General features: G+C 37.4%; 1 protein-coding gene across 3 annotated transcripts in view; it reads left to right on the forward strand.

Annotated features, from left to right (window-relative positions):
* Nucleotides 1-14,879, forward strand: part of PCCA (propionyl-CoA carboxylase subunit alpha) — a 274,960-nt gene that overhangs the window by 126,472 nt on the left and 133,609 nt on the right. For all 3 annotated transcript variants that reach the window (XM_026793634.2, XM_074535667.1, XM_026793635.2), the window contains one exon: nt 7,182-7,292. In XM_026793634.2, coding sequence (XP_026649435.2) covers nt 7,182-7,292 — 111 coding nt within the window. The remainder of the gene's footprint in view (nt 1-7,181; nt 7,293-14,879) is intronic.

Here is a 14,879-nt window from a genome sequence, read left to right on the forward strand (position 1 = left end):
TTCAGGGGTGATTAAAGTTGAGGGTCCAACTCCGATTTCTCTTAAGAAGAGACATTTCTTATTTTGTACAGTGATTACTGGGAAATTTGTGAATAGTGAAAAGTTCAGGATTCCAGTCAAGCAGAGAGGCAGTGTTGCTCATTGGGATAGGGCATGATTTTTTTTCTGTGAGCATGCACTGTTGTTAGTAGTTCATGTCTTTCTCTTATGGTACTTTTTTCCAGAACCTTTTGTTTTGTTTATTTTTGGGGGGATTTAATTTGAACAGCAGAAATAAGGTATTGAAAGAATGCCTTTCAGTGTATATCCTGTGTGTGCAAACATGGTGTGGTGTGCTTTCCTTCTTTTCTAAAGTTTTAATATGCTTTTGTCATTTCTGGTGCTGGTTAATCTGTTCATTTCAAGGCATGCATAAATCCCAGTATGTAGTTTTGGAAAGGTTGTGTATGAAAGCTATTTTAATCAATTTAAATAAAAGAAATGGTTATATTTATGCATTAAGTAGACCACGCTATCAATTCACTAGAGGGTCTGATTGGACAGATAGCTCATATCCTTGAGTGCAGATTCCTGTAATCTTTCCTTGGACTTCTGTTTGCTTTTTATCTTCCCTGAGTGTTCAAAAGTAAAGCAATAACATGAAGTTCAAGTCTTTGTATAAAGTCAGCCCTTCTCTGTAGAGATCCTGCTTGCTGTGTGTAGAGAGGAATGCACTAGACCATTAGGGAGAAGGAAGAGTTGGAGGAGCCTCTGAAGAAAAGAGTAAGCAGCAGATAGAGCAAGAAGGAGTAGAAATGAGGAGAGAATAAGGGAACCACCAGCTGGGGGTGGGGGAAATTTCCAGCATGAGGTGAAAGAGCAAACATAAAATAGAAACCAGCAAAGTGTTAAATGTTTGAGGGGTAGAGAAATGTAGAAGTTAACTCTGAGTGAAGATCTGCCAGAATAGTGGCAGCAGAAACTGTTGTATTGAGCTTTTGTAGCTGTAAACACACTAATTAGGGGGAAAAATGGAGAGCTGTACCTAGTGTTGTGAGAAGACCTTGGCTTTCCACAAATCACAGAATGAGTAAGATTGGAAGGGGTCACAGTGGATTATGTGGTCCAACCTCTCTGCTCAAGCAGGGTCATCCTAGAGCACAAGAAAAAACGCCCAACTTCAATGTTAGTATTTTATCATGTATTTCAAATAATGCACCATTAATTTCAGGTACAAAGCTTTTCACAGTAAACTTGCATTTAAATCCAAACATCATAAATTACTGAATTATTTTAACTTTGAAGAGACTTCTCTGTGTCAGTATACATGTCAGTTTTAAACTCTCCTGTATTCTGAGCCCCTGCAAATGCTCTCACTGGTGTTGTGAGCAAGACAGTCTTTGAGTGTAAAAAAACCTATTTACTTGCAAAAACAGTGTATTTTGTCTGCTCTTAAAAAATGAATTGAGGTTTTGATTTTTTGGTTGTGCTTTTAAGAAATGCTTAAACAGGTCATGCAACTTCTGCATAGCAGCGGTAACAGACGGGTACTTCTGCAAGAGTATTTGTGTTCTCACCCTTTGCAGATTCCCCAGTGTATTGATGTGGAAACCAGAACTGGAGAAGGGAAGGGAACAAGCTTAGTTCAAAATCACTAGAAGGGATCATTTCAGAATGCTTAGTAGCATCTGCTTGGAGCCCAGATGCTGCCCCTGGTCTCTCCTTTTTTTAAGCCAGTCAAGAAGGGAGGGAGTAGGAATGGGAGCTTGTCAGCAGAATGCTGTGGGATGTAGTTTAGATTACCACTGTCGTGTGGAGAAGAAAGAGGGAAGGGCAATTGAAGTGCAGGCTGATCAGGTAAAAGAGGAAGGCAATGTTATTGGTGCAGAAGGGGAAATTCAAAAAAGATACCTTTTTTTTGCCAGATAAGATTTTTGTTTGTATGTTTTTTTTTCTCTTCCTTTTATTAAGGAGAAAACTGGGGCAGTGAAAAACAAGAAATGATTGTTATTTCTCTAGATATCAAGTTGTCCTAGTGTTGTATTCCCCTTCTTCAGAGTAAAAGGATATCTGAAGAGAGGAAAAGTGAAAGTTATTTTCTTTCACTTTTCTTGACAAAGCCTGCTTAGCTTCTGCTTCCAATTATTCTACTGATTCACACGTTAATTTGTGTTTGCTAGTACTGTAAATAATGGTCCTTTAAACTCCTACTAAGAAGTTCAGAACCACATGCAGTTACAAAAGTTCGAGTTTGAATGTATAATTTTACAATACAATATTATCATATATTATCTCCTTTTGCCTCCCTTCTTCTCCTCCTTTATCCTGGTGTGTGAATTCAGCGAGCTCCAGACTTTTGTATCTGAAAGAATTATTGTTTTTAATTGGAATACATGTTCAGCTCTGAGGGTCAGTGGTGCACTGATCCCATGAGAGAATTTTATGTGGATGTTTGTGTATTAAAATTAAAAGATAAAACCCTCTCTTTTCCTTGCTTTTGGGATGGGGCTTTGTACATGGATAGCCAGCTCTGAAGTGAGCTGTAGCAAAACACGAGCTTTGAAAGACAGTTAAACAGTTGAATGTTGAGGGTTTTAGGAAATATTATGAAAACTTTTGGAATTATAAACATGGAGGCTTGCTGGGTGGTAATCAAGAACTTGGAAAATTCATATGTTGAAAGTGGTGTTTTCATAGTCTGTGCAAATCCGATAATGTTCTTGTTTTAAGTGAACAGTAGCATAATCAGTGTTTCATAATGCTCAGTGCAGAGCTTAGTAAATATTTTTTTATCTTTTCTTTAGAGAAATAACTGAGATACCTCCTAAGCTTCATCACATTTATTCTTATTCAGCATTTAAATTGTTGGCTGATAGTTTAGTTTTGCTGGTTTGTTAAAAAGAGAAGCCTCTAGTCCAGTGCTCCACGTGTTGGTTTTGCAGTCAGTAAGTGTGCAGATAATGTTCTTTCTGTTCCACTTAGCACCATTTGAAATGATCAGCAAGTTAGGTCTATTCAACTGCTTATCTACAGAGGGGCATGTAGGACTCCAATTAAGTTTACATGGATAAATGCAGATTTGTGTTTGCAGGCATCAAGATGACAGAAGCTTAATACTGTAAAAAGGCTAATCAACACTGAATATGTTTAGTGTCAGTAAATATTTATAGTGAAAACATTGCCTATGATTTTGTGCCTTGGCATTCCAAGTTCTGATTTTTAGTGAGTAAAAATGTGGTGTGATAGCCTCTTTATAAACCTCTTATAAAACTGTTTTCTATAAAATGCATTTTGTTGTTGTCTTTGGGTTTTCTTTTGAGGACAGGTTCAGAGCTAGGCTACAGTATGTAGCTAAGTTAATGAAAAGTCTGGTGTACTTAGCAGAGTTTTTAAGGCAGAGAATGAAGAAGGAAAGGAGGCAAGATAAAGACAGGCAGTATGGGGAGTAATTTCTTCTGATTATAATTTAATTTTTTTTTTAATGAGGGTTTATTTAAATGGGGGTTGCTAATAAGCTCTGGTGAACAGTGTGATTATTTAGTGTGTTCCTGTATTCATTAGGCAATCATGATAATTTAATTGGAAAAATTAATGGAACCTCAGCAATTTGTGTTCTATATAAAGCATATCAATACATAGTTTTTAAAAATTTCATTAGTTTTCCATAATTTAAATGCTAGTCTGCTTTCTTTTACAAATGTATTCTGAAGAATGGTGTGTAAAAATTGAAACCCAAGAAGCTACTGATGTAATATTGTATGAAAAGTACAGCCAAGCAAAATGAAAAAATAGAGGTACAAAGCCAGTGATTATTATATTTTATTATATTTTGGCTTAGGGGAAAGAAGAACATAACTGTAACTGCAGTTCTGCCTCAGCCTTAACAATGTAAAAATCATGAAGCTGAAGTGAAATTTCGTTTTCTGGAGGAGAAATGAACTGATATAGTTTAGGATTTTGTTTGTTTGTTGAAAATGTCATGGCTTGTCAGGCTAACAAATGTGATTTTGTTCCTGGCAGTCTACAGATCTGGTCAAGAAAAAGAAAAATTCTCTGAAAACCACTGCAATACAAATACAATATACTTCAGTTTAGTGTCTAACTTTGCATGAAATAAGCACTGCCTGTTAGCCTCTGTTTGATCCTGTGAGAGTGTGAGGCTAATGTCTGGCCAGTGTTTTGGAAGCAGCAGGTAGTCAGGAGCAAGCTGCTCTAGGGGTCCATATTTCTGTAGCCTAGTAGTTACTCACACACAGATGGAGACCTTATGAACTTTGACAGAGGTCACACTAAATTGCAAATCTAAAACTTGTAGACTTCTGAAGGATTGCACTGGTAATTTTTTTAAAGCCATATGATTTGGTAGATCACTAAAAGTATCAACTCAATCTTGAGAAGCAGATCAGCCATGCAGTCATTGCTCACATAATGATCGTGGGGATAGATAGCCTTTCATGATACTTTAAATGGAAACTTGTTTATTAAACTTTTAATTCCTGTATGCAAAATGCTTTTTATATTGTTTCCCAAGCACCTAGGCTTCTCTGCTATTTTGAACTTATTAAATGAATTTTAGAGCTTAAAACATTGCAGAAGCCTCATATTCTTCAGATGCTCATGAGTTAGAAATAATTAAGAATACTCATAGTATTTTTTTTAATTTTAGGTCTTTTGGGGCAGTCAGTTGAGACACCAACCTCTGTCATCTGTCATCAGCCATCACCTCACCAGGGATCTTATAGCAGTTTAGAAAAGAAAAATGTGAGATGATCTGGTTACACACTGTAGCATGTTAAAATCCTGGATTCAAAGTTGGGCAGCATTGAAGGATTCATCCTCCTCTTGATTTTGTAATAGATGAAGTCTCTGGGGTATTTCAAATTACTAGTCAGATTGGGAATTTTGGGGGGAATCTGTAGCAGGCAAAGACAGACATTATTTGTTTCCAAGTTATGGTCATTTAGTGTAAGATTTTTAATTCTTTTGTTTAGTGGAGATACAGTGTGACTTTCATTCCGTGTTTATGAAGTCGAGGTCTGTGAATGATTATTTAGGTCGCAGGCAGCAAGAATCTTCTTTTAATCAAATGGACAAATTTCTGTCATGTCATCATTGAACTGCTTGTGTCATGTGCTATTTAATGGCTCATGAACAAGTCTTTAAAGCTGTGACTTCATGATTCAACGAGGCCGAGTCTGACTCGGTGCGTTTAAAGTGGTTTCAGTGACGGCCACACAGAGAGCTTGAAAATTCACACCAGCAGCAGACTAGTAGGGGAAGAGAGCTTTGAAAGTGTTTGAACAGGTCTGCGTATGAAATAACAAGGATGTTGTTCATGCTCCTAAACTGGAAAAACACAAAAGGGAAAGGAGTGTAAAAGAATCTCCTGTAGCCTCAGCAATTTGCATGCTCTGTAATGCTAGTGTCTGTGCTTTGGTGAGATCTCAACAAGGGAAAAAATCCAAATAACCTAATTTACAGCTGAAATACCCCAGTTTGCAATTAATTATTTTTCAATATTATTTTACACTAAAAAAACCCTGCAAATAATTGAGTCATGTTGTCTCTAATTGTGATCATATTGTCACAATCTTAATAACTTGTGAGTAAACATATGTGAAGTACAGAATTCTGTGCTTTGCAAGGGGCGTGGATGCACAGACAAACTTTTGTCATGAACTGTTTTGTGATGTGCTCTGCATTTTATACGTAATGGTGTGCAGCTAGAGCCAAAGTTAATGTGAAATGGTAAATGCAATGTGATTTGGAGTTACCTGCTCCTCTGACAATGATGAAAAAATGTCATTGGTTTGTATTGCCAGAGGGGTGAGAATGTGCACAGCTGAGGTTGGATAACCTCTTTCCTGTAGGAGCTCCTCAGTTATCCACACCTGGAATAAATCAACACTTGTAATGCTCCCAAACTGCATGTATATTCCAGCTTTTCTTAAGAACTATTAATGTTTATGAGCCAGTGTTATTGTGTGTAGTCATATTAAGATGGAACTTTCTGGCTCATCAGAATTTGTTTGATCTCTTTCTAAAATTGAGAAGAGAATGGAGATTAAGATGCTGGTTTTCTGACCTGTAATCTTCAACTTTCCAGAGATCACCTGTATGCCACTCTCAAAAGAGAGAGTACCTTCTTTTTGAAAATTATTTGCAGTAGGGAGAAAATTTAAATTATCTACACAGTTTTTTTTTTTTTCAAGGATTTTTTTTTTGCCCCACCTTTCCTCTCCCACCTTCTATAAGGACTTGTATTTAATATTTCAATGAAATGACTTTTAGTGACCATCATATTCAGGGCTAAACTGCAAGTACTTTTGGCAAAGTGCAGTTCAGAATGAAGTCACTAATTTAGTTACACAGAAGTTATGAAATTAAAGATAGAATCATTTAGGAGATGGAGGAGACAAGCTGAGAAGTGGAATGAGAAAGAGATGAAGAAATGCCGAAAATATGAAGTTGCATAATATTCAAAGAAATTAAAGGATAAGGGTGTCTCTAAAACTTCTGTGATAAGTAATTTTAAAAATAAATGAATTATTTTTGTTGGCTATATGCCTAACAGAGTCACAGAGTGGTGCCAAAAGGGAACCAAGGTATTTAATAAAAGAATTGACCAGGCAAGGCTGGATAAAAGTACATGTGGAGGAAGCAATAAATTTCTTTTTTTGTAAGTTACACAGGAGTCTCTTATGTATTACAAATTATAAAAATGTTGTAAAATGATATGCTAAGTGGTTAAAGTTTTTAGGGCATCTCATGACTGTGATTGGGGTGTAACATGGTGCATATTTTCCATTCAGGGTTCAGTGGAATTCAGCTACTATTTACTGTCATGTCTAGTTTGGTATTTCAAGGAGATAGCTTTGGTCTTGCCTACGTCTTCTATAACGGAACCAAAAGTGTCTTGGTTGTGCTTCCTGTCCTTAACTCAACTAGGTGTTTGAATTAGGCTTGATGAGGTCACAATTTAGATTGTTTACTTTATTAAACTGAGTGTTTAAAAGGGTTTTGAAGCAGGAGTGAAACAACTGGTAAATCTGCATTGGGTATGTCAGTACTATGGTATCTAAATTGTGAACAAGTATTTATTCCAGAAATATAGGAGTGCATATTTTTAAAAGTCCTTTCCTACTGTAATTTGTGATTAACATTACCTGATTTTGTATTGGGTTTTTTTTGTTTGTTTTCAGGTGTAGCTCACAATATTTCTTTACTGCGAGAAGTCATCATCCATCCACGCTTTGTTCAAGGAGACATCAGCACTAAATTCCTTCCTGAAGTCTATCCTGATGGTTTTAAAGGTTTGTTCCATTTGGAAATATTTATTTTCTTAAGTAATGTTATTTTGATTATTGCTCCTTTATATTTTTAGACTGACATGCTCGCCAGTCTTTACTTTTTCTTCAAATAGATCTGTGTAAACACACTTTGAGTTTTTAAATAATGCATGAAGTTGAAATAGTTAATTTTATTTTCAAGAAGGCAAAATACATACTTCTAGTGTTAAAATAGTAAATTGAAAACACCCAATGTCAAGAAAAACCATTTATAGGTCATATGAAATACGTAACATAAACATCAACTCAATTCTGCTATGCTATCATGCTTCATTGCACACAGGACTTGTACTATTAATTATAGTTGGATAAGTTTACACTCAGCACTGTTGCTTCTTTATAAGTTGGTGTGTCACCTTTAGAATTGCCTTTTGGCACCCTTTGTTTTCTCTGTAGCCTTTTCTGGAGGATCTGGCATTTTACTGGAGTTTTCAGTACCCTGGTTTTAATATACATTGCACACAGTAATGGGCATCATTTTGAAATTGTTAACTCATACACTAGGTTAACATAAACACAAATGCAATTATTTCTTCACAGCATCTCAAACTGCTCAATTTCAAAATGTTTACCAATGGTTGCTGGAAAAATATAAGAAAACCAATACATTGGTTTCCTTTCACAAGGATCGTGTTTTAAAAGGTTGGCTTCTCTCTTAGCCAATCTGCTGTAGGTGCTTGCTTGACCTGTGTGGTCAGAGACTTAGTTCTTCCATACAGTTCTCTCACCTCAGCTGGCATTCACCAGGCAGAACATCTTTCTTATTAAAAATAAGTCAGTATTTATAGTTCATCATTCATGGGTCTTTCATGAATCCTGTGGAGATTCCTGTTCCCCCATTCATCATGAATCCAATGTGGCAGAATCCTCATCTCACTTTGGAGGCAGCAGTGCCAGATTGGCAGTCACTGGACATGACTGGCACCTTGCCAAATTCTAGTCTCATTAAGGAGCAGAACAGATTTTTCTTACCTCAGGACTCAGTGTGTGAGTGTGTGGATGACTGTTCTTTGCACCAGAACTACTTGATATCGTGATGTAATTGACAAGTCTGTGTGTGTGATACAGTCCTGCACGTGGGATTGATGCATCCTGCTTGTTCCTGGCTCCTGACTGAGACCACAGGAACAGGTGTTGGCCACCTTGAGTGGCAGTGTGCTTGCCGTGCTTCGAGCTGTAAAGTTCCTGTGTTGTTTTTGCTAGGGGGTACCTAGCTAATCTTTGGGTAATTCAGCTGGCTTTGATCCAGCAGAGACTCCAGGGTACTCTGCTCATCTGCTCTTGAAGGCTTGGTGCTGTTGTAGCTGGTCTCTCTCCCTTCCCTGACACTTGAATACAGAATCTCATGTCTTGCCTCTCTGGTGTTTCTGGGACTATTCAGTCATTTTCCTGGGTAGATCCAGATCTCTAAACCACCATGAAACCTGCATTTTTTTTTTTTACTGTTGCTGCTTTTGCTGGAGTAGTTTTTTGTAAATTCCTGGGCTGACTTAGCTCATGAAGGAATCTGGTGAACTTCAGCAGATGTGCCAAGTGACTGGCAGACTGGGAATGGGGAGAGGGGAATGGAGCAAAAAGGCAAGGAAACAAGATGTTAGTTAGAGTCCCAGTGCCATATTGTGGGAAAACTGCCTCCCCTGGCATGTAACTGGGAACAATAAAAACATAAATCAAATATCAGTATTGTATTAGCAGATTGTTAAAGATAGGCTTTTGCTCTGGACACCAGAAGACACAAGAACAGATAGTGTGATGCTTTATAATAGAAACTAATGATTGTCACATGTGAAATTCCTAGACTTTTTCCCTGCTATATGAGAAGTCTTGCTCATCTTCTTCCACGTATCAAACACAAGCACACATTAGCCTTCTTAATTATAGATAAAGAAACATAATATGGCATTGAACTTCAGTTCAAGAATATTACTTGTGAATAGTGATTAAAAGCTCACCAAAGAAACAGAGCCCTTTTAATGTAGTTTGCATTGGATCAAATCCTTCATGCTTAAAAAAAAAAGATTACTTGAATTTGAGGACAGTTTTTTAAGTACCCATAAAAAATATTTCTACAAATCCAATGACTCAAATGGGAACAGCTGAAGGCAAGCAAGGATGGTGGGTAGATGACAGGTAGAAGCTCAACAAGAGGAGCAAAGACAAAAACTAATTTACATGTAATTTCTTTAATCACTTAAACTAACTTTTTAATATAAATATCCAGGGTAAACTTTGCTAGAGGATTTGAAAATTAAGTAGCTTCATATATCTTACTGTTGTTTATAGAAAATGAATAGCTGTAAAAAAAAGAGCTGTGACAGTCTGAAAAATTAGAGCAATGTATAGCCAACACAGAGCTGAAATAAAAATATGTGCTGCTGTTAACAGTAGGAATCCATACCAGAAATGTTTTAAACTTAGAAAACTTAAGAAATAGAAACATTTGAATAGAGATGTGTGTTAAATTCATGCTCAAGCACAATCCATTGTGTTTCTTTTGTAACCTGCACAATTGCCACTACAGTTGTAGTGATCTACACTGGTGATAAGTACTGAATCTCAGCTGTGTTCTCTCTGGTGACTGCATGAAATACTGGCCCATTTTGTATGTGCATTTTTCTTCCAAGTATAAATATTGAGTCTTAAGAGTAAAATAAGAGCTTCTTTGTGTTCCAGTCTCATTTTTGAGTTCCATTATAATCCTTTATTAGAAGACCTTTACTCTAAGTTAAGAAAAAATTAATTATTAGATGCATCTTGGCTACTTTTCTATTAACCTGTGTGATGCTCTCTTCAAATTACGTGTAGAATGGGTATGTTTAGTAATTTTTATAATTAGAGTTTAACTCTTTCTTCCCATCTTTAAGTAAACATTCACTACCAGAAGTAGTTTGTTTATTACAAGTTATTTTAAAATACTAGCTGGGCTGAAAGTAACCTTGTGCAGAGTATGATTTGGGTGGGAAAGCAGTTCCTGTCATGCCCTTTTTTGTCCATGTGAGGGCTGGCTGGCTGGAATGCTGGCTGGCAGTAGGTGAGCTGGAGTGGGTTGTTGTTCTGAGCACCCATGCATGTTTGTGAGGTGTGTGGATCTGAGGGTGTTTGCAGGAGCTCTGATTAGGTCAGGTGGCACCTGTCTTAGAGTGGCCTCCAAGCACTTTGCTTACAGAATAAAAATGTCTGCCAAGCATGCAGGAGTCAGATGCACTGTTCTTCTACAGCTTCCAAACAACCTGGGAAGCCTCTGTACTTTCTAGTCTGCCTGATGAGAAGGAAATCTACTGTGTATTATCCCTACTTCATAGGCACACAGAGTGTATCTTTGTTTGCACAAAGATGTAAGAAGAGTCTTGGACCAAAGATAAATTAAAGGATCTTTAGGTTAGACCCTGTTTATGGGATAGGTCATTGCAGTTCAGTCTGTTTCACAGTTTATATTTTCCTAGTTTTTTATTTAAATATTGAGATCTTCTTCTTCTTGATGTTGCACTCTTTCTGGTTATTAAAGGATGTCTGAAATCAGTCACTCTCTTTGTGAGACACATCCTGTGCCAATGAAAGATGGTGCATTTTCCAAGAGATTGTCACAGAAGTCATCCCAAAATACATGAGAAAAAAAAAACAGGAATAATTTACTTTCCCTCTTCTAGCATGTTTACCTCATCTGAATGGAGAGAAATAACAAAAATTCTTTATATTTCTAATATAGAGAAGAATAAAGAGGAAACACTTCACTTCTGAAATGGCATATTGGCTCCAGAGACTGTATGAGGTGAAGGCTTTTAGATATGTTGTGTTTATCATAATTATACGGGTTGGATGAAATTGTTACTCTGCTTAATGCTTACTAAACCATCTCTGGAAAACGGTGTCCAGTTTTAACCCTCTGATGCATGTAAGAAGGATGGCAATAAACATAAGTAAGTCTGTTGAAGAGGCACAAGGGTGTTGTTGGGATTGGAACAGATAACCTGTAGGAAGAAGCTGGGAGAACCAGCTGGATGCAAGAAAGCTTAGGGTGGACCTAAGGACAGCCTTCTAGGACCTTGGGGTGATTTCCCAAGCATAGGAAGCCAGGCTCTTCAATGAGTTGCACTGCAAGAGTCAGGGGTCATGGATTGGGGATTTTAAAGGTGTCGCTGCACAAACTTCTGAGCAGCCTATTCTGAATTTGGTGTTGAGATTGCTTCATGGGGAGGGGACATGCTGAATAAACTAAGGGCCTTTCAAGGTCCCTTCAGCCTCAGTCATTCCATGCTTCTGAGTGAAAGTGCTTTTTAGGTGAATTGGGACTGCAGATATGACTTTTAAACTTAAGTCTGGAGGCTATTGCTATCAGTAGGAGGGGGAACACAGCTTCCCCTGTCTGTCACTATTAGAATATGGGAGATGCTTGCTGCTGATTCCATTAATTTTCTCTGCATTGGAATCTAATATTTATAACATTCAACTTTGTTTTCTGCCTCAGCCTACTTGGTGTCGGTGCCGTCTGTAATGGTTAACTTCAAAATCCACCAGGAAAAACTTGAGATAGAACCTAGGAATGTTATAAACATTGCCTACATTGGTGTTGATCTGAATTATGCATTGCACTTTTAATCTTTCCCATTATGCTTTTACTTTTTATTCTTCCCTATCAGAACACAGTCACTCTTCAAGTATTAAGTAACTTACTGGGGCACATAACCAGGGCTTGTTTGTTTTGTTTTGTTTTTTTCCCTGTAATTGATAGTAGGAAACGCGTTTCTAGGACAAAATGCAAATGAGACTGTTATGGGAAAAATGACCTTTATGTAATTTAATTTGAAGTTGGTTATGTAAAGTAATTGCTTGAACCTTTTTGACTCAGCTTGGGGGATACTGAGATAATATTGATTTAAGCAATCATAACATCAGGGAAATGAGAGAGAAATGCTTTTTTTCTTCTCTTCCTTCCGACCAGGGTTCTGCCATTTGGTAGTAATAGATGTGTGCAGTCTAGTTTTAAATAATATGAACAACACTTCTCCCACCCCTTGAATTGTGATTTAATTTTATAATAATTCTTCCTCTTTTGCATTTGCTTTATCTAATTCATCTGATAATCAGAAATTTATCCCAGGTTAAACAGAGAGGTGGGACCTGCCAGTTCCACGTTTCATTGTGGAGGTGAAATTTCTGTCTAAGCCAAGAGTCTGCAGTGAGGAGAGCAGGGAAGAGCAATGGTGTAACTTCCTGTGTTGGAAGCTGGGTGACCTTTGCTACTTACTCATTTCACTCTCTTTCAAGGAAGCACTTGGACAGCTGCTCCAGAGGTAGCTTTGTTGCTCTCCAAATCAATCTGTATGGTGAACGTGAAGGACTGTGTTGCTATATCTTTGAGGAATAAGTTACTATTTGCCATCTTTATTGATGGTGAATATTAACTTATTCCTCAAGATACCCCACTGAAATTTTCAGGAGTAGCTTCTGAAGGAGAATAATACTTGATGGGAAACAAAGGTGTTTCTATCTGGAACATTTGTGTATTTCCAAATATAGTAATGTAATTGTAAGTTTGACTTCAAAACTGTTTAGAATTCAGCTGAGCTAGCAGCAGAGCAAAAGCTGACAGCAAGGGGAATGGGACTGGAGTTCGGAGAACTAAGGCAGTATTGACAGCAGTCTGTCCTGCCTAATAAAAGTAAATTGCCATCCTTCGGAAGCAGCCTTTAATCAAACTTCTGAGGTATGCCTCCAAAGTTATGCTAAGGACATTCTGTGGTACTGTTGTATGTTTATTGCCAGACACCAAAACCTAATTTTGCTATGTTCCTGTTAACAGTTTCTATTATCTCCCAGAAATCCTACATTGGATACTACAGTCATAACTGGTTTTCTGCTTGCCACATGTGGCACAACTGCTGTCAATAGTGACAAAGGAATAAATATATTTTTTATGTTGGCAGTAATGAAGCGCGTGTGACTCTTGATCAGTTGTTAACCTGTTTCAACTTATTGACCTTTGTTTGGAGTTTGATTTTTACTGAAGATACAGGAAGAAAATAGTTTTTGTGGCGGAGCAAGCTCAAAAGCAGTTACTTCATCTAAGACAGAGGATGTGCAATAAAACCTTTGAAATGGGACCTTTTTAGTTTTACCTTGTTCCTGTATTTAAGTTGGTTCTAACAGTGTGTGTTGGAGCAGGTGGGAATCTGCAGTTTTGGTCACACGGTCTTGTCATGAGTGTTGGGCAGGGGGACTGAAAGGCAAAGGCTTTAGGGCAGATTCCTGATGTGCCTTTAGCTGGGGCATGTAAACAAATCACCAGTTTTAGATTCAGTGTTTTGAAAAAATGATCTCAGAGTTTCTTCACTATGTGTAAGCAATGGGAAAATTGGCACATTTCAGATCCAGATAATTGATGTTACTGCAATGTATAATTATATAAGGCTTATATATATACACATATATGTGTGTGTATATGTACAAATAGTACAAAAGTTCAGTGCTTTTTGAATTTTGCCTCACAATCAGTTTTCCTAGTAACTGGCAAAGTAAAGATCAAGTTTGTTTCTGAAGCCAGGTTCTAAACCTTTCAGCATTTGGATTTCTGCATGTGTTTGTTGAAGTGAAGACAGTTTCCATTTCAAGGCAGATAAAAAAAAATAAACAGTGGGCAAAGGAACTTGCAGTAATATTCAGCCAGAATATGCTAATGCAGACTAAATTAAAAAGAGATTGATGCAGGTTTTCTGAGCTTTGTTATTTTTAAATTTACATTTTTTGGCCTGTGACAACTTCTTTGTACTGTTAGCTGGACTTCAATGAATGTATTCCCATCACTGTGGCATGATTGCATTTCTGAGGTGGACTCTAACTAGTCTCTTTGCCTAGCTCTGTTTAATATGCCCAGTGGAACGATGGATTCTGTGCAGAAGACATCCTGTTTTGAAATTGTGGCTTTGTTGCTGTAGAGTCTGCTCCAGTCCTTTACAACAGTCTCCATTCTGGATTTTCTTCACGATCTCATTAGTCTTATTTTATTCTGCTGATAGAGATTGTCACTGGCTAGTAACCACTACTGGGGAATGTGAATTTACATTACATAGCACTGAGGCCATGGGAAGGTGGAGGTATAGAAGGGATCTGTGTTACTGTTTGCTGCAGGACTGGAAGCAAATGTGTCTCCCTGGACAGAGTTCCTCTGGGAGATAGAGCCTTCTGAAGCTCTTCCCCCATCCTTTCATGTGAAAGCTCTACTTTTTCTGGATGATGGCATTTGCTGTGATATGTACACATAAAGCACTTTTTGAGAGCTGTGTTGTAACTGAGTTCAGCAAAGTCTTTCAGTTCTTAACCTTTAACTTTATTGTGTAATTCTCCTCTCTCCCTTGTGAAATGCTCTTGCTTTCACTTGTGCAAAATCTTTCTCATGGATAAAGTTTGCCTCTTTTCTTCATGACAATTCAACTTTGCAGTTCTTGTCCTATTTTATATCAATTTTAACTTCCTGTCTTATAAACTGAGTACTTTGTCTTCTTGTTCTCTCTCACACACTTGCAGAGTGGCTTGGGTTTCAAGGGACCTTAAAAA

The sequence above is a fragment of the Zonotrichia albicollis genome, chromosome 2, assembly GCF_047830755.1.
Source record: "Zonotrichia albicollis isolate bZonAlb1 chromosome 2, bZonAlb1.hap1, whole genome shotgun sequence".
Classification (NCBI taxonomy): Eukaryota; Metazoa; Chordata; class Aves; order Passeriformes; family Passerellidae; genus Zonotrichia; species Zonotrichia albicollis.